Source organism: Erpetoichthys calabaricus, chromosome 5 (assembly GCF_900747795.2).
Source record: "Erpetoichthys calabaricus chromosome 5, fErpCal1.3, whole genome shotgun sequence".
Lineage (NCBI taxonomy): Eukaryota > Metazoa > Chordata > Cladistia > Polypteriformes > Polypteridae > Erpetoichthys > Erpetoichthys calabaricus.
The window spans coordinates 223,863,971-223,891,008 of NC_041398.2; the positions used below are offsets into that span (position 1 = coordinate 223,863,971).

A 27,038-nucleotide genomic window follows, 5' to 3' on the forward strand; every position below is an offset into this window, starting at 1 on the left:
ATACATTAGAGTAAATGGCAACGCTAAATTGTCCTTGTAAATGTTAGTATGAATGTGATTTGTGATGGACTGACACCAAATGTTGGTCACTGAATTGCTCCTCATTCTTCTTTTCTCTTCATCTTTTCTACTTCTATTAGAGGTCAATGTGCTTGATCAACCTTCTCCATACAGCTCAGTCTTGCACCTCCTCCCCAGTCAGACCCTTCTCCTTCAGATTTTATTTTTACTTTATCCATCCACCTCTGCTTTGGCCTTCCTCACTTTCTCTTTCCCTGTACTTCCATTTCCATCACACTTTTGCCCACATCTCTCCTCATCACATGCCTATACCACTTCAACCTACATTCCTGTACTTTCTCAGATGTCTCTCCCACTTTTATTGTAGCTCTGATTGTCTCATTTCTTATTTGTCCTTTTTTGTAACTCCACACATCCACCTCAACATTCTTTACTGCTCATGTCTCAGCTCCATACATCATTGCTGGTCTCACACAATACTCCTGATATCTTCTTCCAGTTATTCCACCAACACTATTGCTCCTGATGATACTAGAAAGAAGCTCTGACCTCCCTGCAACCTTAAAATTGCATTAAGCTTTAAGTGAATGGATGGGGTGATCTGAATAAAGCAATTTACACCTGTTAGTTGAAAGCAAATAATGAATTAATTTTAGAAAAGACAAAGTCAGTTCATATATTTGTTTCTGTTATATTAAGGAGTGGTAAAAGGGTTGCAAAGGAGTTAAATAAAAAAAGTATTAATCAGCTTTCTCTGTATTGCATATAATTCATACAGGAATGGCCAAAATCAGAGCTTTAGTTGCAGAATTTATTATTAAAATGAAAATTATAGTAAATTAACTCCTTGTTTTGTTTTAGTCCCTTCATCTGGAGTAAAATTACTTCTTTCCAAAAGTGTTTTGTAAGCTATAACATTTGCTGTGAGAGATAAAAGTATTACAGTAATTAGTATATAACATTCACACTAGTGCCTACTTATTACATTTCATCCATCCATTTTCCAACCCACTGAATCCGAACACAGGGTCACGGGGGTCTGCTGGAGCCAATCCCAGCCAACACAGGGCACAAGGCAGGAACCAATCCCGGGCAGGGTGCCAACCCACCGCAGTACACACACACAAACACATCCACACACCAAGCACACACTAGGGCCAATTTAGAATCTCCAATCCACCTAACCTGCATGTCTTTGGACTGTGGGAGGAAACCGGAGCGCCCGAAGTAAACCCACGCAGACATGGGGAGAACATGCAAACTCCACGCAGGGAGGACCCAGGAAGCGAACCCAGGTCCCCAGGTCTCCCAACTGCGAGGCAGCAGTGCTACCCACTGCACCACCGTGCCGCCCCCATTTCATCCATGTTTCAGCTAATAAATGATCAAGCTGAAACCAAGACATCTAGAAAAAGGCTTGTGATGTCAGAAACAATATAAATTTGTACTCATAATCTGGATGAAGCCGAAATTCAACCTGCCAGATTAATTATAATGGAGAGATGTAGCCGAGTGCGTGTGATGGACTCATTTCCAATGCTGATGAGATAGGTAACAACACTCTGCAATCCTAAACAGGATAAGGACATTTGAAGATGGATGGATTTATCAAACCAGTTTTTTGGATTTTTTTTGTCCGTTAAAGAAGTACAGTCCTTCATAAACTATTTTAATTTCAAGTACATGTTTTTGTTTTATAGCCAGAAGTTTCTCACTGACGCATTACTCTCAAATGGACTCATTCCTGCCCTGAACTTGATGCTGCCTGGAACTGGCTTCATATGATACAAGAAGATCCATCCATCCATTATCCAACCCACTATATCCTAGCTACAGGGTCACGGGGGTCAGCTGGAGCCAATCCCAGCCAACACAGGGTGCAATACAGGAAACAAACCCCAGGCAGGGCGCCAGCCCACCGCAGGATACAAGAAGATGAAACTTAAAAAGTTCATAAAATAAAAAGTGCACAGGTATAAATCAAAGAGTACCATTTCAGTAATTGACTTACAGCTCCAAAATTTGGGGTTTGAATCCCAGGCTGGTGTTTATTTGTGAGGAATTTACACACTCATGTTGAGCTTTACTCCCACATTCCAAAAGACTTGAGTTTTGGTTCATTAGGAGTCCTAAATTGGCCCAGAATGACAGTACTTATGATGAGCTGGTTATTCCATCTAGGATGGGTCCTTGTCTTGCAACCAATGTTGTCTGCATCAGGCTCCAGCCTTCTGTGATCCTGACATGGACTAAAGTTAAATAAATGGAAAGGTGAATGGACATATGAGTCCTAAATTCAATCTAATATACTAGATCAACAAAAAACTGTCAAGATACAACAAGTAAAACCAACTTGTGTACATTGAAAACCTATTTAAGAAAGCTTGAGAATTTTTTTAATAGAGGGCTTGTTTTCATTGGCCACATACAAGTTAATCTTCTCTTTTCTTCTCATTCAGTCTTGGTTTGCCCACCTTAACCTATGTCCTGCTGTGTGCTGGTCTTACACAATCTTGCTACTGATTATTTATTTGTGCCTATCATGTATTTTTATAATGTACTTATACTGTATGTACCTATGTACAGTAAGTACTTTACATCATGCTGGGTTTATGTAATGAAGTGGAGTTCTCTAAATGCTCCAAAGGTTCATCTAAGCTCACTTACATAAAATGATTTTAAGATATCATGGCTTTTACTTAAGGACAACGTACTCATTGTGACCTCAGACTAATGTTGTGGGAGTAATAGGATATATTGAAATAAATACATACATAAATAAATATCTACTTCCCATCAGGTACTTAATGCTCAATAAAATGTATTTTCTTAAATTCTCTATATGCTTAATCCTGTCTCCTCACACATTTTTCTGCCCTTTGCATTTTGCCAAGCTCCACACCTCATGCACAAACAGATCAGTCATATGGGCTTCTTTGAGGTTGCACAAATCTCTTTTTTTCATGGTAAGCAGACTCTTTTGCAGCCAGGATTACTGTGGGATTTTTTTAAACTGGATTAGCAATAGGATTATGCACTTTATATAGTTTGAAAAAGTGAAAATAATTAACTAGCCTGTCTGCGTTTTAGTATTTAAAGGCAACTGATCAGGACTGTGGCATCAGAGTTTAGGAGGAGAGACAAAGAAAGAGTTTGTCCTGGGTTAGCTGCATCTTCTGGCATTGTACTACGCACATCTGACAAGGTAAGATCTACACTATACTGGAAAAATTAACTGTATATAATATTTATGGCAAAATGTACTGTCAGTAACTAATGTGATGTATTAATATATTTAAAAAATGGATTGGAATATATTGCTGGCTGTGAGGAAAAACACTTTTAATGAAATAAGTGCTTCAATCTCTCATTGTTAAATTGGAATAAGTAGTGTTGTTTGAAGTCCAACCATTATTTGAACTTGCTTTTTTAAATCCAGTATATTGTTGATAAGAGGAGCCAGGATGTATCTGAACAGCAAATGCTGCAAAGCAGGAATCAACCCTGGATGGGGTGTCAGCTCATCATTGAGCACATTCACCATCATCCACCAATTAATACAAATATCATGGCTTTATCATGTGGAAGGAAACCTGGATCACCCAGATACGTATACAACATGGTAACTACACACAGACAGTGACTGGTGAAAGGCTGTTTTAAAACTTTGCATAAAAATATTACATATATCGTCAATTAAAAAATGTGTTTTTACCAGTTTCTGTATACTACGGTATATATATATATATTATGACTGTGAGAAAAACAGATGAGGAACACTAACAGTGATCAGGGTTAGTCCTTCCAGCCATTTACTAATGAACTTATTTAATCCTGTTCAGAGTCCTGGAAGCCTGAGCCTATCCTGTTAGCACTGAGCTGGTTTACCCTGGAAAGTGGGAGATGTGACAACAGAATGAGGGTACCAATAGCAACAAGATTAGCAGTCAATAAACTGGTCTCTTGAATTCTGAAAAACACTTTATTAAGTATGCTATTTTTAATATTACCTGCCATAGTCTCAGTCTGTGAATGTTTTGTCATTCGATTTACATTTACAGTTGTTTGCTTAGCAGACACTTTTATTCGATGCCACTTGTGAATTTCCCCTTGGGATTAATAAAGTATCTATCTATCTATCTTACAAATGAGGTCAATATAAATGAAAAAAACATCAGACTAGGGAACTGTTTTGGAGCAAGTGTTATAAGACAAAGGTTACAAAATCAATTACCACAAGTGAAGAGCTCAGAACAAAATACAAGTGAGTTATAATTCCTAAGTTACAGAATCTTAACAGACAGAAATTCACCAAATAAAAGAGTCTTTAAACATGCTGACCCACCAACTACTCTGTAAACAAGCATTAAGGATTTGAACTTGATAGGTGCCACTACAGGGAGCCAATGTAGTGATCCTGGAAAGATGAGGGACAAGTATTCGCCTCAGTTGCTGGAATAGCTGACATGCTGCTACATTTTGAATTATTTTCAGAGATTTAACAGGATAATTCAGCTTTTCTGCATCCTTGTATATGTGTAAACCATTTGTAATGGTTGGCCCTGTTAATGCAAAGTTCTGGTGCCATTTATGTGGAGTTTGCATGTTCTCCTTGTGTTTCTGTTTTTTTTATTTCACACATCCTAAAGACAGGCTTGTAAGACCGATTGGCAACTCTAACCTGTCCTTGTACAAGCAAGGGACTGTGTCTTGTAATGAACTGAAGCATCATCCAGATGTGTGTTCTTGTCATGCATTCGATGATACATGGGATAAACTCCATCCTCTCATTATCATATAATAAACTTGCACCTATATTTACTGCGTTATAGCCTTCTATTTCAATAAGCTGGTCTGAAATATCTATGAATTAACACATACAAATGTCAACTTATTGCCCCTCTGTAATGCAGTGGTTTCTGCTGCGGCCACACAACTGAAGAGTTGTGGGTTCAAATCCTGGGCCTAAAAACTGTCTCTATAGAGGTCTTATGTTCTTTCAGTGTTTGCATGGGCTTTCCTCACACATTCCAAGGACCTCAGGTAATATTAGATGGAAACTCTAAACTGGGTCTGTGTCAGTAGGTTTGGTTTTGTATTTGAATGTACCCTATAATGGACACCTGTTGTATGGTTGGTCCCTGCCTTGTACTCAGTGCTGAGAAAATATGACCCAATCCTACATGAGCCAAAACTGGATTAGGCAGATTTGATAATGGATGGATAGATGTCGCATTATAGTGGACAAGTGTCTAATTTTGATTTTTGTATTTAAGTGTGTTTCTGTTACTTATTCTCTATGCAATTAAATGTAACTGAGTAAAACAATATTAATATGTGCTTTGCTTCATATTGCAGAATGGACTACTCAAAGTTCATCTTACTTGTTGTTGTCCTTTCCTATATTGAGGAATGTTTGTCTGACAATTGTGTAGTGGACAGTTTCAAAGTAAAAGGTGACTTCGATCCAAAAAGGGTAAATATTAATTATTTCTTCTATATTCTGATTTTATTTCAAACTGAATAGAAAGCTCTGCATCTAGATGCTCTTTGAAAGTCTTCTACATAGGTTTTGAAATTTAAAACATTATGAATAAAGAATGGAAGTAGTGTTAAAGAGATCATGCCTAAACAAAGTCTACTTATTTTTGCTTTAAATTACATTTTACATTTCTATATTTTTAAATGTATAATAGTTCAGGTACCTCATCTATAATAAAATGAAGCTACAAATTAGTCCAGTTTAACTGTAATTTATAGTCACACCATAATTAAGAATCATTAAGTGTATTATCGTTCATATTTTTCAGTATGCAGGTAAATGGTATGCCCTGGCAAAGAAGAGTCCGGATGGGCTGTTCCTTCAGGACAATATTTCAGCCGAGTATACTGTTGATGATGATGGTACAATGACTGCTTCCTCCAAAGGAAGAGTGAAACTTTTTGGGTAAGAAGAAAAAAAAATGCTCATTAAGCTGATTGGAGAACTTAAAATCATTTTCTTTTTACTACTTGGTTAAAATACTTTAAATTAATGCGGCTAGACAGAAATAAACCGTGAGAAAAACAGACTGGTAAAGCTGTGATATTCCACATACAGTAAGAACTGAATAATGTTCTCATTAAATTATAAGATGACAAAAGAAAATGGATTATGCACTGCTGAACAATTGAGAGCTACACAACGTTCCCATTAGGATCAGAGCTGATAACCTTCAGAAAAAGCAGTGTGTACTATCATCTTAATAATGACATTTACAGTGATGGGAGCTTAATCTCGAGTGCAGTCAAATGTATCCAGATCAATTTAGGAACGGCCAAGACAGATACACGGTACTTGCTGTTATGATCATTTTTTACTTTGACTACCAGCATAACAGCTTACTCCACTGATCACCAGTTTAATTCTATGTGCACTTGGATTTTTTATAATATGTTTTCCATTCATTCATATACTACAAACCCTGCTTAATCTAGTATATATTCTTGTGGGCTGGAGCCTATTCAAGCTGCTCCTGGTGCAAAGCTGAAGTTAATCCTCAGTATGCTCCCACTGTATCGTAAATCATACTCATGAAAACACCCAAGAGGTGACAATTTAAATTCATTATTAACCTAACATGCTTCTTTAAGACATGGGAGGAAATCCTACACAGTCACTGGGATTTAAATGCAGGTGTCTGGAGCTCTGTGACAGAGGCCTTAGCTGCTGTGCCATTGTGAAGTCAAACAAGCAATATTACCAAAGGTTTTGCATTTTGGACACATTGTACTGCACCACGAATTTCTGAAATTGTATAATGTAATTTTTTTCGTACAATGCGTTACACTGAGTGCAAGCTCGGAGAATGTAACAAATTCATGGGTAAAATAAAATCATAAACTTTACAAATTACTAATAACGTAATGCAAACAAAGATTTTGTTAAACACACAACAGAATAATTCCAAACTGATTAACATAAGTGGATTCTACCTACATCTGTCCATTAACCTTATTGTTGAGCTAATTCCAATTGACAACAAAGAAGACAAAACAAAAACTCCATTCAGAAGCATAAATGGAGAAAATAAACTTTACATAATCAGTTATAATACAAAGTACCTTGGCCAACTGCTTACTAGGATATCTGAAAATGAAATACAGGTATCTTGGAAAAAAAATGTGATATCCTAAAACTCATTTTAAGATATCAGGTAATACATATGAGAAATTAATAAAATATCTTAAGCAATATCTTGAAATAACACCCACACCATTTTTAGATATCTAAGATATATTTTGAAATACATTTCCAACTCTCTTAAAAGAGCATCCTGATCGATTTGAGATACCTCAAATGCACTTCAAAGGATCTTAAATGAAACAAAGATAAAATGAAAGCAAAAGGAAATGTTACAGGAAGTCATTTTGAGAGATATCTTCAACTGCATTTCAGATATCAAAATATACACAACTAAAGGTGACCCTAATGTGGTTTCAAGATATCTAATAGCTCCCCTTGCTACTGTAAAATTAAAAAACTGGATGGGCATTTTCAATGTGTAAAAACAAGTAATAAAGCATGTACAATGATATCTATATTAACACCGAATAATGGAAGATAAGTGTATTTGTGATATATAAATAATCTAATGCTGCATTTTATGGGTGGAACTGCCTGTTTTTTTGTATTATACTAATGTAATTTGCCTGTCAGAAACATGCAAGTATCTTGATTCATCCCATGCATGTGGAAAATGGAGTTCAACCTTTGAACACAGCAAAAAGCTTTTACTTTTTTCTGTCAGCTACTTAAAACTCTATTGTGCTGAAACTTTACAAATAACCATTCTTGATTTTCCTCTCTATAACAGATTTTGGGTTGTCTGTGCAGATATGGCTGCTCAGTATACAGTTCCTGACCCAACAACTCCAGCCAAGATGTTTATGAACTACCAGGGTTTAGCAAGCTACCTCTCCAGTGGAGGCAAGTATAGACCATTCATGTCACAATTGCTGTACTTAAAACAGGCTACAAAATGATACACTGTTACCATTTTACATTTGAAACTGTAATAATTATTAATTTTCTAGTACACATCAATTCTTTTCTTTGTATTGTTACCTCATTTTATCCCACAGTCTACTTGTAGTTAGGTTGCTTCAAATGTTTAATATTGGCCCAGTGTGAGTGAGTTAGCGGGCCCATTCCTGTGCCCGCTGCTGCTAGGATAAGCTATGACTCCCCTTCACAATGGAGAAAACTGGTGGCTACAAAATGGACATAAACGTTTTTCACAAGGTATTAAGAAAATTAATTTGTGATTATGTGAGTCAAATCATAAAACGGACCTTCCTGGATCACACTTATATTCTACAATGGTGGTTTGGGGTTCTTCTCATGTAAACATTGAGCTCTTTAGTACAAAGAGATTGCCAGAAAGAAAACATTTTCTTATGCCACCACAACATATACATGAGTTTGTCAAAAAACTGATTAATTATTTAAAGTGAGGAAGACTAAATGAGATACGGCAGAAAGCAAGAGACAAGAAAGAATTTGACATCATCAGTGATTGTTGAGAAAAATAAAACTAAGTATGTACGGCACAAGTTATATTCTGAATAATTTACAGTTCAAGTTTACTGTCATATGTACATATGACAATATAAATTTTTACTTAGACGTCTCCCACAGAGTAGCAATACAGTGTCAAGAAAAGAATACAGACAATGAATACAACACCATACACCATATTAATCACTATATATAAGAAAAAATCATGCACTTGTCAGTATGAATGACTGTCGAGGAGCTTTGTGAGCTGTGGATAAAATCAGTCGCTGAAACTAATAGCATGAGTGCTGATGGTGTTGAACAGTTTGACAGTGCAGAGTACGAAGAATAAGAATCACAGTTACTTGCACGGATTCTAGAAGGGATTAGTAATGATAACTGTGGAAATACACTGCACTAATAATAAAAAGAACTACATTATATACAGAATAAACAAAAGTCTGCAAGGATTAAAATGCAACATGTCAGCACTCTCTTGAAGTGTTATGGCTGTTAAGCAGATGCTATATGTTTTCAATTGAATTTTAAGCCCATTAATTTAAAATGTAATGCATTTTTGTAGACCATTTTAATAAACAATATTTTCCAAAATAACATCAAGGTGAGTTTTGAAGGTCCCTGAAATCCTACTCTCTACCACACTAATTGGTATTTTATTCCATGAGTCTATGGTTTTTTGTGTTTAGAAAAAAATTCCTAATGTTTGTGCAAAACCTACCATTAACAAGTTTTCATCCGTGTCATTGTGATTTAAAGTAACATCTGAGATTCACCGTACTAGGTCCCTTCATAATTTTAATAACTTCAATCTTGTCACCTTTCATTCTCCATTTGCCTAAACTCAGTTCAAATCATTCAGTCTCTTCTCACAGCTCACACATTTTAGCCTTGCTGTTCTCTTCTATGGCATCACTGGTTAGGCCCTCTTCCTCACATCTCTAAGGACCTGGGCATGATTCCAGTGCTGCGCCGTGAAGTTTGCCTATTTTCCTTGTGCCAATGTGCACATTTTTCTTCAGCCTGGCTTGTTAAGCTTATTGGAATCTTAAGATGGTCTGCTATGAGTACATGAGGGTATGTGTGTGTGCATTGCAATTAACTACAGTACATCCCATCCAAAGCAGACTTCCAGCTCCCTTTGACAGTATAATGGAAAAGTAGGATCTGAAAATAGAAGAATGAATTTTCGTGCTCTCCTACAAAACAAAACATAAAACCAACAGCAGTATTTAATATTGTTTGATGTAAACAACATGAAGATGATTGCTGCACTGTCCCACTAAGTGTTGTGTGAAAGAATGAAGGGCTTAATTAGAATTATTTAATTGCTGTTATTCTTTTTATCTACTAAAATAATGGATTTCAGATCATCAGGCTTTATGGGGTTGGAATACACTGGATAATTGTTTTTTTTTTTTCTTCAAACACAGGAGATAACTATTGGGTGATTGACACAGACTATGACAACTATGCTATTACATATGCCTGCCGCAGTGTCAAGGATGATGGGACATGTGAAGATGGTTATTCTCTAATCTTCTCCCGCAATCCCCGTGGACTCACACCAGCCATTCAGCGCCTTGTTCGCCAGAAACAAGAGGAAATCTGTATGGCTGGCCAGTTTGAGCCAGTGTTGCAGTCTGGTACGTGCTAGAAGAGGAAAAGAAATATTAGCATTTCTACTGTACCATTGAATGTGTGGATTTGAACATGTGGCCAAATGTGACAGCCTAATATTTTGATGTACCAAATACCAACTGTCCAATTTATGGTTCTGCAAACTTTTAACCTCTTGTCATTTTTGCATTGCAGGGGCCTGCTGAGATAGTTACTTCATCACATACAAATGGGACACTTTGACATGCTGGCATGAGAAGTGGCAATATCAGAATGAAAAATATTAAAATAATCATCAAGTACAGATAAAACTATATTTTTTTCCCCAAAGAATTCAATGTCAATTTAGCCACAGTGAAATAAAAATTTTGATTTTTTTAAACAATATTTTTTGCCAGTGCTCATTTTTCCAATACTCCTCCTTGTACATAAATTATCACAAGCCAAAATGGAACATTATATGACATTAAGCAATGCAAAATAAAAATAAAACCGCAAAGTGCATTTTTTAAAATGACGTGGAAAATTCTACTGTTTGACTGGGAGGTCAGTTGGATAGCTGCAAATTCACACTTCATAAAATCAATGTAAAAAGTTAATTAATTACCTTAAAAACATAATATAAATTAAAAGTAAGAAATTATCCAAAAAGCATTTTACAGTCAAAGCTCAATAAGCATACAGAATAATATACCATATTATTTTAAATTACACGTTTCATAATATGGTTCTGTGGAATCACAATTTTCACATTTTTTGAAGGACTAGAAGTTTTGATAGTGAATGTTATTAGGTCTTCTTCCAAAATGTCATCACACCACCCAGTCTGTATATTTATGCAATAAAAAAAAAATCATTCGACAATCAATGCAGCTGTATGTATAAATACGCTCGATAACTGGCACACCTTTCACTCAGTGCCTATGCAATAAGCTGTGGCTCTGAAATTGGATTAGTTCTTTAAATAGATATATGTGTTTAATGACTGGCTGAATCACCTTCTGCTGCAAAAACTACAACTGAAATCCTGTTATCCAGTTACCCTAAGTGATATTTGACAGGCTTCTATTATGAGTGGTTTGATTTAAATACTCTTATTTAACATAACTTACAGTATGTGTACAAGCAATTCAAAGTCACTCAGTTTCTTTTTCTTGAATCTCTCTGTGGCAGACTGACTCACATGTCGGAGTCACTTCCTCAATGCATGACACAGCTGAACTTTACCTGACTACCAGATGGCATTACATTATTTTGTATAATCCTATGACACAAAGCAAAATTCAGAATTTTCTCCCAAGGCAGTAGTTCATCCCCAGACCAGGCCTGTTTTTTAGTTAATATTATGTTACAAGTTTTGCATTTGCCTTTACTTAGCCAAGGCGACTTGCAACACTTGAGAGATACACTTGCCTATATTTCTTTTGTTTCTCCAACTAGAGCACAGGCAGGTGAGGTGACTTGCTCATAGTTACACAGGATCAGTAGCAGGATTTCAACCCACAACCTTGGGGATTGAAGTCCAAATCCTTAACCACTACAGCACGCTGTCGGCTCTGTGCACAAACTACCATTTTTGACTCATCCATCTATTACTCTAGAAACCTTGAGGATCCTTTAGATGATTTTTAACAAGCAAGAAATAAGTACCAGTTACTTCAACCTTTAGTTAACACAACCTATAAAAAATATTATAGCATGGGAAGAACTTCAGATTCTTTCTCATTATTCAGAATTAATTAAACATTTTATATTGATATTAAGAAGGTGATTTTCCTGCACTATCTAAAGCAGGGTTATTTTGAGAATACCATAGCAAGACACAACTTAGTAAACACTGGGTAGGGGGAGGAATTAAAGCTCCATGTTTTGAACCTTTTTAGTCAATTACAGGCTAGCAGGACACAACAGTCAATCCTGGCAGTAGTGAATACCATGTTGTACCCAGACCTGAACAGGATGACACTCACAGAATCACAGAATACATTTATACTCATCCCAGACTAATTTAAGGACCCCAAATAAAACTAACATTTATGTTTTAGCGATTTATATTAAAACCAGAAGAAGAGCCATGCAGACACATTGGTAAACTCAACCCCGATAATGGGCGGTCAGGAACCTAACTTGTTGTGAGGCAGTAGCACTAACTGCTGTACCACCTTGCTGCACCACGTTATGCCCGTTTGCTTTAATTCTACTGTGGCCTAAACTAATACCTGGTATAATTATTATAGTTTTCTCAAGTGATATCAGCAGTTACTAAAAACACATTTGTTTTTAAGTACAGATAAAATAATATTATTTCAGTATAAAAAAATCATTCTGAAATATGTAATGTTGAAAGTAAATGTCACATTATAACATGGGCTATAAAATTCAAATAAATCAAGTAAAAAAAAAATACACTGTTTCTCTTCAGTATTTTGCTTGCATGGGCAGCTGCGTATCACCTTCTGGACTCTGCTAAGGTATGCAGTACCACCCCAGGGTGAGAGGTGGCACAGTTGCTAACTGCATCATCTCTCTTTCTTCTTACAATCCCGAGAAGACACCCCATGAGGTCAAATGAACTCCGCCCACAGCATCCCAGAAGCTCCTCCCATTCCACCTGGGATGCTATAAAACTGAGACGTTGCCAAAGGACAGCGTCTAACTTTAGGGCGAAGCCTCTGCATGTCTGAATGACCCGCTCAAATGAGCTGCTTATAAATGTGAGCCGAGTCGGCTAAGAAGGCAATTAAGAAGACTCTTTCTGCTGTGCCACCAAACTCGTGTTTCTGTTTTATTGCATTAAACGGGACGGTCCAGTTGGCACCACAATCTTTCTTTGGTACTCCAGTCACCCTTCCATTTTTTATCCTTATCTTTGTTTTAAATAAAACCTTACAAAGTAATATCTATACAAAAACAAAACAACATACCAAGGAATAGAAAAATGAAAGGAGAGCTTGTGTCTAAGATAAAATATTAAGGGCATACGAAACGAAGAAATAAAGGAAACCTTGTTTTAATGTGATGAAAACAGAGCTTTAATTGTCAACAAGAGAAAGAACAATTGTAGAAATCATCATCTCTTAAAAGAGAAGAGTGCAACATGAAAACAAGTATACAACAGTATACAGTAATTCATATTTACAGCTTCATATGCCAAGAAGACAAACTGAATTTGGTTTTCAATATGGAGAAGTACAAGAAGGCACCTCAGAAGAGCAAGCTCCAGTTTATTTAATTAACAGATCAGAGCACAACTCACATTTTAAAAGTGTATACTTTAGTGAAACAAGTAATTTAAAATGTTTTCTATTGACTATTACGCAAGTATATTTTTTACAGATTCCCTTTTATAGCCTTAAGAAGCAGCTTAGCTTATTAGAGAGAAAAATTAGCTGGGGAGGTGACCCGTGTAACCCATGGAAAAAGATAAACTGACTTGAGCACAGGCTGATAATCCAGATAAGAGTTAAAAATACTGCGGGAGTTTCCAAAACACTTCAGCCATCCAATTACATGCTCAATATATGGGATAATCCAATGAGAGCGAAGCAACTCAGCATGAGCATTTAGTGATACCGAAGAGCCAGTGGAGCAACACAAAGCTGCGGTTTGTTCATCCCTTTGAAAAATATCCCAGAATAAACTGTTTTCCAAGTACACAATGATGTATCTGAGGAAAAATAACATTTGGACTAAATGAGAGTAAATGAATTATGTATACAAAGACAACAGCAGCCAATTAAAGGATACCGTGAGCAGCAGACTAGTGGATATCTTCACTGTATTTTTCTGGGAGTGAATATTCACCCGAGTTTCCCCAGTAATCCACAGCACGGACTCTAAAATATCCGGATACCTCCGCTCCATCTGGGGGAAAAGAAAAGCAGCATTGCATTTTCAGCCTTTAAATTGTCTAATGTCTTCAGCGAGACAGACATGAAACATACTTTAAAATTAAATAATAGATAGCAAAGACAAAGTATACTAATAAAAGTGTTTATTGCTCATTAATAAATTATTCTGTAACATTTCCGTTAAATTTTTAAGCTTAGAAATAAGCACACTACGGTTGGTCATAATTAATGAAAAACAAAAATGGAAGGCAGTCCTCATTTTATATTAATATGTACATTTTCTTTTCATTCTACACTAAACAATAATCAAGGAAAAAAAAATGGCTGTCATGCAACATTCTCCATATTGTCTGTCATCTGTGCTCCATGGTCCAGCTTTACAATTATTAAGACCTGCATCAGCGCTCACTTCAGAGAGGTAAGCGTCATATAATGTCTGCTGCTCATGCAGGTTCATCCTATGTAACATCTGAAGGTCAGGCCATACCTGACGGAGAAGAGTATGCAGCACAACTCCTGGTCCAGGCTTTGGTCTTGTCACATCTGGACTACTGCAACTCCTTACTGGCCACTTCAGATGACTTAAAATGCAGCAACACGTCTGCTGTTATGGCAGCTGAGATGAGCACATGTCACTACACTGGCTCCTTAGGGTGGCACGAATTAAGTTCAAGTCTTCGATTTTTGCCTAATGAGTAGTCAGTGGATCTGCAACCATTTACATGGTGGCAACCATTAGGTCCTATGCTCCGTCTCACCCACTCAGGTCTGCTGGTGAGTGGCGTCTGGTGATGCCACTTCTGAATGGAACCAAATGGATAGAACAGTATTTGTCCTCAGGGGGAAATTTGGCTTGTTCACAGATAGACACATACATAGACAGACATACAGACAGATAGGTAAGGCACTATATAACAGACAGACAGCCAGAAAGACAGATAGGTAAAGCATTGTGCTATAGATTAACAGACAGACACACACTATGGTATAAAAACCATACGTCTCACTCCAGACTCTCTTCACATGTAGCTCCTTGTGCGTGGAACAAGATGCCTTCCTCCATCAGAACTGTTCTGTTTGTATGCGAGGTTCTTAACAGCTTGTGTTGTTCTGTTTGGTTTAAAGCTCGTCACTTGTGATGGCCTATTTTGTATCTTGTCCTGTAACTCTTGCTTTCAATATTAGCACTCTGTGCCTGCACTTAGTAAAGAGTGCTATACAAAAACAAAAGCTCCATTGTGTTGTACGTTGTAGGTCACTTTAGATACAAGCGTTTGTCAAGTTAATAAGTGTAAACAATATTAAAATTAATTAATTAATTTATTTATTTATTATTCATTTAATCAGCTAATTGATTGAATGAACAAGGTGTCAAGGTCTTCTCATTAGTGATGTAATTTTTTAAATTTAATAGGACAAAACCAACATTAAGACACAGTTCAAGCAAAGACAAACTTGTATAAACGACAGAGCAGTGCTGCCATTGTGATTCACATGACAATAGAGTCCAATGCTGTAAGTTAAATTTGCCCAACAACTGAATCACAGCATGTGTTTGATCAAAGAGACCTCTGAGAATCGCAGGGCAAAGGGGTTGTGGAACCTCTCCATGGTGGTCCTTCACAGTTTGCACATTCCAATGATGTGCACAATCACAGCTTTATTAAATTTAGTAAGTGCTGCCACACTAGCAGGTGCGCCTTTTGTAACACAGGCATGGCGGCAACAGTGAAGTTATAGTCAAGCATAGAAGACGTTTAGTGTTTAGGCATATTTTAAAAAATTAATTGATTCATTTTATGAACAGTACTGCACATCTTCTCTCTGACACACTAACACTGAAGACTTTCAGCCAACGATTCATTTTGTAGAAGTGTGTCAAGAAACGTGACTGGGGGCTCCTTCATACCAACAGTAAAACATCCGCATAATGCATCATTGGGACTGGGACTGCCATGTCAGAAGTGCTCTTTCTTTTTAATTTTCTTCTTTCTTAATCACTCTGGGGTGCGTTTAGACCATAGTGTGGGTGTATATTTATTTATTTATTTATAGAGTTTCTGTAAAAAGCCAAACATCCCCCTGGGGACAAATAAAGTTACTTACTTCAAATGAATGAACAATCAATCAATCAATCAATCAAAGTCTGGGGAGAAATAAAGTTCTGTCCCCCTCTCCATTTCTCTCTCTCTTCCTCCCTTCATCTATCAATCAATCAATCAATCAATCAATCAATCAATCAATCATATAGTGCCTTTCATATCCATCTATTTATCCTTATTTTTTTAATTCAGTGTTTACTGAAACCTTAGAAGACCTGAATGATTTGACATTTTGTTTATATTTTACAACTAGAGAAATCATGAAGAGAAACAAAATATAACAAATAGCAAACACAAAAATGACAATTATGAGTCTTGTTGTTGATATTAACAACTATTTCTCTTTATTCAAATTATTTAGCATCCATAGCAAATAACCTATAATTTTGCTTTTACCTGGAGCAAACAGAAACAAGTTAAAGATGGTATCATTTGAATTGATTCTTGTGTAATTCCTCTGGTCTTCAGAAAACTCCACTTCAAATGTTTTTAAACATCTGCAGCAATTCATTGGTTAAAAGAACAAACACGAATTAAAAAAAAATTTTATCTGCACAAAATTTTCTGGTTTTAAAATATGAAAATAAATCAGTTATCTAACTGAAAAACAATTAGAACGTGAAACATTTTGATCTTATGCCGAGCTAAATTTAACAGACTAAATGTGTACAAAAATCGCTTTAATTTAGCAAATACAATATAAAATGTTACATTTAGTCAAATTATTGTGCAAAGTGTGGCATTGCAAATTCATTAAAACACTTTTATTTCTGGTATAGAGGAGCTACTAACAAACTGATTTGTTTAGAGGGTAGACTGTGTGTCAATGTATTTTTGATAGAGTTGAAGAGAAAGTTAAAATCCCGAATACAGAAACTGAAGGAGCAGACCTTTTGTTCAAAAACAGTGAAATCTGAGAACCTAAATGCTACTTAAATTTACAAGTAATGCTTTCATTCAAAGTTTAGAGGAAAACCAAAATAAATAATTAAAGATATACATTAACTGAGGGGACAATTTATTAGGTATACCTGCCTTTTTCAAGAAATGGACAGCATAATTGGTGACAGTATCACATATATAATTAATATTGTTTAATCCAGGTAATTTGTTTTTTAAAATTATTAAAAAAAAACATACACAAACATTTATTCTCTGGCAAATTAATGTATACCATGGTTGTGAAAAAGATAACTTTGACTTGAATAATTTTAAATGTAACCTTTAATATCAAGCCAATCAAACGTCTTAGGAATGAGACAGAACCAATATACACTGGAACCTCGAGATACGATCACCTCTGTATACGAGAAATTCAAGATACGAGGAAAGTATGAGCGAAAAATTCAGATCTAAATACGAGCATTGGCTCGCGTAACGAGCCACAAACCAGGCTGTGGGTATAGCTTGCGGCTTAGCGTGGGGGCGTGGTAGCAGTAGCGAGCCGCAGGGCGATCTGCGGTGTCTGCGTTTCTCACCTAAGTGCACAGGGGGGAAACTGCCCACATCCATGATTGTTCCTGTGGCTGATGGGCTGCAGCTGCCATGTCCTCCCTGCATATATAGAGAAGCGCAAGCCGGTTTTAGGGGGAGAAGAAGTAAAAGAAAAGAGAGGAGAGAGAACGGAGGTTGCAGGAGGAGGCAGGAAGCAGCAGCAGCAGTAGGAAGTCGGTGCGGGAGAGCGAGCGAGTGCAGGCTCGCGTGTAGCTGAACAGTGAGCTGAACAAGTGAGCCAAACAGCTGAAGCAGGACGGTGTAGAGAAGGTCAGCTGCATTAAGAGTGTCTCGCCTGTTGCAGAGCCCGCATGGGAGAAGCAGGTGAGACGCTGACGCTAACATAGAAGACGCACCGGGGATTGTCATCTGTTTTTTAAAGACTGCTTCCTGTTGACGTTTTAACCTCGTGTTAAAGGATTGTTATTCTTGTGTATTTTAAACCTCCACTTTACAACTGTTTCAAGGATTATTTATTTAAAGATTTATTGAATGCTCTACTGCACTTTGCACACCTGTTTTGATTCTTTTAATAATCAGTTATATTATTTACCAGTGTTATTTATTAAAGGTAGACTACAGTATATATTATTTATCAGTGTTATTTGTTAGGGAAAATTGATTTTTATGTAATATTTTTGGGGTGCGGAACGGATTAACTGGATTTCCATTATTTTCAATGGGGAAGTTTGTTCTAGATATGAGAAATTCGCTATACAAGCTCAGTGCTGGAACGAATAAAACTCGTATCTAGAGGTTCCACTGTATTCTATGAAGAGATCAATGACCAAATAATTAGCAATTATTATGGGAAACACTGGAGTTATGGGTTAGCACGACTGAGCCACATTTTCAAAATCCTACTTGTCCATGCATTGATAAACTCAGGTTGTCCTGGTTAGCACACTTTTAAGTAGGTGTATCCAATAATATGGCCACTCTTTGAACATAAACTAAATGACATAATTACCAATTCAATATAAAAACACAATGTATCAGCTTCCAGCTTAATTTTATTAAAAGAAATTTAAATACAGGTGAGAACATGCGGCAGAAGTGGGTTGGGGGAAATTATAACACCAAGTGGTCCTTCTACCATGTGAGATGATCGATTTTCTTACCCAGAATGCCGCCCTAGATAAAGTACATACATTTACAAATTTATGCATTGTATTAAACACATGATACGAATGATTCTGGTTAACTACTTAAACTACAATCATATGTATATTGTTAAGGCCATTCTGAATACTAACCTTGAGTTCACACACCCGTCTTTCCAAAGGATGACAACTTGTCCTTTAGTGACTGGCAAAAAATGCACACCAGTTACCTAATGAAAGAAAATAACAGCAGCATTTATTCCGATAACATATTTTCACATATGGAAGCAGCTCAAAGTACTTTACAATATTAATGGCTAAACAAAGACATCAACTCCAAACAAAAAAACGTGTTTGTACATGACAGATAAAGGAAAGTAGTCTGTTAAACTCTTTTAACAATAACTATTCTTTCAGACTTCAGAACTGAAGTGCCAACAAATAAATTGTCTATTGAAAAAGAAAAAACAGTGGTATTAAATTAATTTCTACTGTAACAGCATTTCATTTCTATAGCTCCTTTTGATATTTGCTCTCTCTCATGGATACTTCCAAGGCCATTCTATTCTGAGAAAGGCCCATGCCGTCCACACACCGCTGCACATCGAAAGCTTTGCGATGGAATTTGTTGAGCACCAAACTGCTTGATGTGCTCTTGACAGCTGACCTTACTTTTTATTCATTTTTATTTCCTGTATTGATTTGTGGACTGTTCAATTTGCACATCTGATACTGTATTATAATCCATCTTTATTGTTTAAGAAACCTTGTGATGGCAGAATAACAAGTTAAAGGCCAGGGCAATTTTCAAGGAAGATTTCTTTTCACTGTTTAATTAATCACACTTTGTTGACATGAAAAAGCTATTCTGTGTAGCTTTAGGTATTCTCACAAGACCACAAAAATCCAAATCTCAATAGATGAGTTTGCATACACCTTAATAACCTAATTATTCACAAAAATCTGCTTTCTAAAATCCCATGTAAATTCTCATTCCACTTTGAGAAACTGGATTATTGCTCCATAAGAAACTGGGTTAACAGAGGTAAATTTCTCTGTGAATAACCCGATTATGTGGCCATGTAAACTCTTAATTGGGATTTTTGTAGTCTGCGCATGTCCGTTTCATTCTGTTAGGCTGCACACATACAGAACTGTCCACAAAGGCACATTTCCAGAGGTAAACGTTCAAGCGATTATTCCTTCCCATGGCTGAAATAATGTCACAATATTTCATACACCTCTGTATGTTGATGAGCTGAACGTATAGTAAACACCGCAACACAAACACAAGATCAGTAGGGTAATGTGTTAAAAGTAATGTGTTAAAAGTAATGTGCGTTACATAGTTTGATTACTTTTAAAAGTAACAAGTAACCTAATATAATACTCATTTTATTAAAATAAAAATGTCAAAGTTGTTATAATTCTAGTAAGCACTTGGGTGTTAAGGCAAGAAGCACATCACAAGACAAGAAGAGTGTGCAATCTGGTAACAGAAACCTAAAAATAAAGCATAAATTTACTAAGCATATTTATAAAACACATATAAAATTATCACAGGCATTGTGCTTATTTTCAGATTCATGGTGGCTGATCATGATGTAGGGGGCACGGTGGCACAGTGGGTAGCGCTGCTGCCTTGCAGTAAGGAGACCTGGGTTCACTTCCCGGGTCCTCCCAGCATGGAGTTTGCATGTTCTCCCCATGTCTGCGTGGGTTTCCTCCGGGTGCACCAGTTTCCTCCCACAGTCCAAAGACATGCAGATTAGGTGCATTGGCGATCCTAAATTGTCCCTAGTGGGTGCTTGGTGTGTGTGTGCATGTGCCCTGCGGTGGGCTGACGCCCTGCCCGGGGATTTGTTCCTGCCTTGCGCCCTGTGTTGGCTGGGATTGGCTCCAGCAGACCCCCATGACCCTGTGTTAGGAAATAGCGGGTTGGATACTGACTGACTGATGTTTAATTCCTTTTGCACAGCTCAATGATATTGCAGCATTTTGACAAAGGATAACTCCAGAAGATTACAATGTGGATGCAAATCCGGAATTTTAAGAAACCCGGTCTTAATCGGGTTATTCATGGAACACTTTGCCATGAAAGACTATATAGCCTTACAAATGGTGCTTTTTATCTAGAATCATCTAGAGAGATATAAAGGACTCACAACTAGTACCTAATTAATGATTAATTCTGGTCAAATGACTTATCTTGATTATGTGTGTGTACATGTAAATGCACTGACTGAATGAATATGAATTAATTTGAATGAATGAACATTTATAAACCTCCTAAAGGATTTTAAGATATTAACATTATACAGTTGGTGCTGCTGGTTAGCTCCCCACTGTCAGCAGGTGGATATGCACAATACACTAAGCAGCAGTGTGGGGAACATTACTTTAAAAAGTAACTTAGTTACATTACTCATTACTTTAAAAAAGTAACTAAATATGTTACATAGTTAACAAATTATAAAATGTAATGCATTACAAACAGTGTGTTATGTTTACACATTTTACTGGACAGTATTCATTATTAAATACTAGATAGATAGATAGATAGATAGATAGATAGATAGATAGATAGATAGATAGATAGATATTACTAAGACCTTAGAATGAACTTTCATTAAACTGTATATCTAGGGTGTTGTACCGTGTTAGCCATTATGAATGTAGAGAAAAGCCAAGCAAAATGACACTTTTTATTGGTTAACTAAAAAGATTACAATATGCAAGCTTTCGAGGCAACTCGGGCCCTTTCTTCAGGCAAGATGATTTACATCTTGCCTGAAGAAAGGGCCCGAGTTGCCTCGAAAGCTTGCATATTGTAATCTTTTTAGTTAGCCAATAAAAGGTGTCATTTTGCTTGGCTTTTCTCTATATTAAACTGTACATAAATACAATCACATTTGACAATTTTCCAATGTTTTATAAATATATTTAGTCAAAGAGATGCTGTGAAGCACAGTGGTATGCAAAAGTATTAATTCCCATTGAAAACCATCAAAATTTTCATCATGGCACACACATTTATCCTTTCGGTATTTTTAAAGTGAACTCTTATGCTTTAACAATACATTTCCAAAGTCAAAGTCTGTTGATATTTAACTTAAACAAAAAACTCAAAAGTTAGCATTTGTACAAGTATTCAAAGCTCTACACATTCATACTTTTTCAAGAACCCTTTTGCGACAATAACAGCATTCATTCTTTTAGGTATGTAAGTATGTCCCAGTTTTGCATATTGTTCAGGGGTGACTCTTCCCCATTCTTCTTGGCAAAATTTATACAGATCCTCTAGTTTGGTATGATGGGGCTTCTGGACAGCAGATTTTCAAATACTGCCACAGATTCAAAAAAGGGTTGAGATCCAGGCTTTGACTTGGCCATTCCTAAACATTTACCTTTCTGTTTTTGAGATATTCCAGTGTCGTTTTGGGCTTATGCTTAGGGTCATTGTCATGCTGAAAGGTGAATTTTCTCCCGAATCGTAAGTTCACAGCAGACTAGATCAACTTCTCCTCTAATACTTGTGTCCATCCATGATCCCCTCAACTCTGACAAGATTCTCAGTCCCAGCACATGAAAAGCATCCCCATAGCATGATGTTGCCACCGCCACATTACACTGTAGGTATGGTATTTCTTGAGGCATGGGCAGTGTTAGTTTTACGCCATACATACCTATTTGAAGTTAGGCCGCAAAGTTCTAATTTGGTCTCATCTGACCATAAAACCTCTCTCCACATCTTAACTGAGTCTTTCTCATACTTTGTAGCAAATGCCATACATGCTTTTATGTGGACCTTGTTAAGGAATGGCTTCTTTCTTGCTACCCTCCCTTAGAGGCTTGTTTTATGTAGAGCTCTTGAAATTGTGGGCCCAAGCACCTTCACTCCAGTTTCAGCCAAAGAGCATTGCAGATGTCTGAGAGTGACAGTTGAATTTTTAGTACCAGTTGACGTCTTGCTCTGTTGTTTAGTTTTGATGGACGGCCTGTTCTAGTAAGAGTCTGGGTGCTGTGATGAATCTCCCACTTTCTGATGATGGATCCAACAAGGCTTAACAGGACATTCAAACTTACATATTTTTTGTAGCCATTTCCTTCCTTGTGCATTTCAATTACTTTATTTCTCACATCAGCATCAGCACAGTTTTCTATGATTGTCCAACAAAGACTATGGCCCTTACAAAGGGTGCTTTTTATATCCAGAGATATATAAAGGACTCACAACTAGTACCTAATTAATGTTTAGTTATGGTCAAATGACTGTCACCTTTGTGTAAACCTGGAGCTTCCAAAACACAGAGATGTAAATACTTGTGCAAACACTAACTTTTGCATTGTTCTTCTTCAGTTAAATATCTACAGAAAATAGTTTATTCTGACTTTGGAAAAGTATTGTTACAGCATATGAATTCACATTAAAAGTACTGAATGGGTCAATAAGTGTACAAATCTTTTGTCACACAGAAAATTATGATGACTTTCAATAGATTGAATACTATTGCACGTCATTGTAAATTATATCCATCCCTTTTTTCCATCCCCTTCCCGAGCTACTGAAGATTTGTGGTAAGAACATTGGCAACTGTGCCATCCAATCTCATGGTTTCAAAACATTTACTGCAAGTAACAGAAACTAAACTGACACTTTATTAACAGGTTTCTGTTACTGGATTGCATACAGCACACTCCTTCTGCTTTTGTGTAAGAATGTGCTCTGCAAAGGACTGGCATACTGTTCATCACATTAGCTTCTTGCCTTACGTCCAACGCTGATGAGATAATCACTGGCTTCCTGTGGCCCTAAAATAGGCAAATTAAATTTACATCTTAGCAACATGCATGAGTAAATGTACACCTATACCTTTTGCTAGTTCTTTCCACTTGATTGAATGCCACCCACATGTTTAACCTCTTCCTCACTAGCTATCACCAGACACTGACAGCAGCAGGCAATGTGTATGTGAAAAAGGCAATACTTCTGCAAAATAACTCAGCCATTTTACTTTATTTTTTTTTTGAAGTGGCGGTAATAATCTTTTGTAGTAACGCATTTTTTTTTATTAAGGAAACTCAAATATTTTTACTTCAATAAAATAAGTATTTTGATTCTCAAAATTTGACAATACGAATCCCCTCCACACTATAATAAGATGCTTTATGTATGTATTTGGTGCATTTATTTATTTTATTTTATTTATTTATTTTACTTTCTCATATACATAGTATAGAGAATGCAGAGGGCTGGTGCCCTGCCCGGGGTTTGTTTCCTGCCTTGCACCCTGTGTTGGCTGGGATTGGCTCCAGCAGACCTCCGTGACCCTGTAGTTAGGATATAACGGGTTGGATAATGGATGGATGGATGGATAGTATAGAGAAAGTATAGGAATGGTGAAAAAAATTCAACCTCGAGATTTTGATGAATCTTGACGTTTTAGACCTTCCTGAGTCCGAAAATATCATTTTTGAAATTCTGTATGTCTGTGTGTAAACACAATAACTCAAAAACGCTTTGACCGAAGTCAATGAGATTTTGTACACCTGCTTTATATCAAAAATAGGGAATCCTATGAACTTTTGGGCCACTTCCGACAACTGGAAGTTGTACTTTAACTGAATACTTTCACGAATTTTCAAGTAAACTATGGTTATAATTACAGATAGACGATTTAAATTTTGTATAAATATTTATAATGATAAAAAGCAAACAGATATGAAATTTGAGAAAAATTGCTCGACCGGAAGTAGTATTTTATTTAAACAACCATCCGAATTTTTTGTATCATGGAAGTATAAATGTGTACACAATATTAAAAACTGTATTCAATATAATGCATATTCTTTCAATAACTATTATTAATTTTATATTCATTTACATATCCTCAGTTTAACAATAACATGTAAACACTGAACATGCCATGTAAATATAAAGATGTAATGGGAACAATAAGCTGCTATGTCCCAGTCTTGTTCCTGGTAACACATTTAATTTTATGATTTTTTTTGTGTTATTTTATTTCCACCATCATTATCATAATTAAATGTAGCTAAATGCAGTTTTACCTATAGCAATTTATTGCAACAAATATTATATAATACTAACACTTTTTCTATGTTTTAGGTGACTATAACTTTGTTTACTTTGCAAGTAATCTAGGTAATGCAAATGTAATCATAAAAACATTCCACCACCATTTTCGTCCTCCCTAAGTGCAAAAAAATCATTTTAATATAAAGTTTGATTATAAATAGAGGTAAATGATTGTGCATTGATATTATCAATTAGTCTGATGAGAAACAAAGATATATGATATTTGAGAAATATTGTGCAACTGAAAGTGGTTCTGTTGACCTTTTCCTTTATCACAGTATACGAGAAAGAAGAAAGGTGAACACTCCCGATTTTTTTTTTGTACAATGCAGTATCTGTTTTTGAGTTTGTTTGATGTGATTAGACAAAGTTTTATTCTATTTCCATTCTGTTCTTTGTTCATGTGATAGGTGACTATTCATCAAGTCACCGTGATTGTGGCATCAATTATGCTGTGAGATGTGAGACATGAGATGTATAATTATGGCAGCGATCACATTACATACAGTATTATCTCTCAATGTATGAAGTTCTTGTAGTACCATGCTAGTGTGGTTAGTTTTTTCAGCACATAAGCACTAGAGTTAGATTTCAATCTCAGTTTTTGACCTTTTTGATGTTGACTTCTGATTCTCATTTACCCCTCCTAATTTGGTTGCCTGATTACTTGTCTTTTTTGGCTCTGACCTGGTGTTTCTATCTAACTACAGATTCCTGCTTCATGTTATCATCTCCTGGTTATCTTTGCACATAATAATCCTTCTACACCAGATTGTCACAACACATACCTGATCAGGAGGGGTTTTGGGTTTTGCACAAATATGGATAAAAAGCAAAGATGGGATGGGAAGCTCTGCCTTGATTGTAAAGCTGCTTTTGGATGGAAATGGAAAAGGTCCCATAAATGAAGGGTTCTGAAGGAAGAAAATATAAACGTATTGTAAGAAGTAAAGTTACTTAAAGGTATTTCAACACAGAAGTCCTAAAATATCAGAAAGTAAATTAAATTATTTTGTCCTTTCATCAAGCAAATTATTATAATCTCGAAGATTAACGTGAAGTTATAAAAAAAGACATTACAAATATGGTACACATTATAAACTTGTATGAGGAAGGTATGGGAACGTTATGTAACTGAGCTTATTGTTTTGGTACTCATGGAAGTAGTGACAAAAGCATTAACTCGGGTTCTGTTAATCTCTGTGGTTGATGTTACTGTGGAGTTTAAAAAACTCCATAGTGGCAATACTGAAGAGGTGGATGAGATACAATCATAAATTATGGCTAAAATGCTTCTTTAATGTTGTGTGGAGGGTGGGTACAGTAACTGGGAACCAGAAGACTGGAGTGGTACTCCAATTTCTAGGAAGAGGAACAAGCAGGTGAGTTCTTGAAGGAAAGCCTATGCCAGGATTGGGGGTGGAGAATTGGAGAGTATCTGGGCTGGCAAACTCAGGATTGTATCTTTGATGTCTGCAGATGGTTGTGCCCTCTCTCTGGTGCTCAACTGAATGGTGCATGGGAGCCCAAGGGGCACACAAAGGGCATGATGGAAGAATTACAGATCCCACCAATACAGGAACTAAGCCGCACAAAATATGAGGTCAGGAACTCCAGAGAAAATGCCAACAGATACCTGAAAGTGGTTATTCTTACATTTTTTTCAAATGTCTTTAAAACAGATCTAGACAGGACTGGAAAACTATCCCAAAAGATTGTTACTTGTAGATACTAATAAAAGTCCTTAGCAGTGGAGGATGTTAAGAATTATTCCAAGGCTTCCCCAAGCTGTTAGGTAACAGCAGTGAGACCCAGGACAATATACATATGCTCCTGTTTCTCAGTTTAAAAGACTGGTGGTCTGAGCTCAGCCCAGTCCCTTTATATGATACGTACTGATAAGGACTGCAGGGAAAACTGAGGCCAGACCCAGGAGCAATGCCTGACCCTGGAAATGATGGGAGCAGTTCCTGGCACGGCTTAAAAGCCCCTTCTAGTCACTAGACCAAACTATGTGAAGTCAGAATAAAGAGGGTAAACAAGTTCTTCTGGCATAAGCAGAAGAGTAGGCAGAAAGAATCAAACTCAGATGGGTAGATATGTTAGGCACTTCACAGCTAGTCAGGGTTTGAGCCCTTGTGTAGATAAGCTCAGAAAGGCTTTATCTCTTGCAAATGTCATTAATAGCTT

The 27,038-nt window shown here is 36.5% G+C and overlaps 2 protein-coding genes across 2 annotated transcripts in view; one reads left to right on the forward strand and one right to left on the reverse strand.

Annotated features, from left to right (window-relative positions):
* The first annotated feature begins 3,093 nt into the window (after nt 1-3,093).
* On the forward strand, nt 3,094-10,583 carry rbp4l (retinol binding protein 4, like). The gene is made up of 6 exons (XM_028802592.2): nt 3,094-3,226; nt 5,380-5,497; nt 5,832-5,968; nt 7,878-7,990; nt 10,012-10,224; nt 10,394-10,583. The coding sequence occupies exons 2-6, from the start codon at nt 5,381-5,383 to the stop codon at nt 10,402-10,404; spliced, it is 591 nt and encodes a 196-aa protein (XP_028658425.1). The 5' UTR covers nt 3,094-3,226; nt 5,380; the 3' UTR covers nt 10,405-10,583.
* Nucleotides 10,584-13,508: 2,925 nt separating this feature from the next.
* idua (alpha-L-iduronidase) overlaps nt 13,509-27,038 on the reverse strand; it is a 132,532-nt gene continuing 119,002 nt past the window's right edge. Inside the window, exons 11-14 of the mRNA XM_028802591.2 lie at nt 25,637-25,762; nt 18,902-18,978; nt 16,548-16,648; nt 13,509-14,062 (exon numbers count right to left, since the gene is read on the reverse strand). Coding sequence (XP_028658424.2) covers nt 13,959-14,062; nt 16,548-16,648; nt 18,902-18,978; nt 25,637-25,762 — 408 coding nt within the window. The 3' untranslated portion in view covers nt 13,509-13,958. The remainder of the gene's footprint in view (nt 14,063-16,547; nt 16,649-18,901; nt 18,979-25,636; nt 25,763-27,038) is intronic.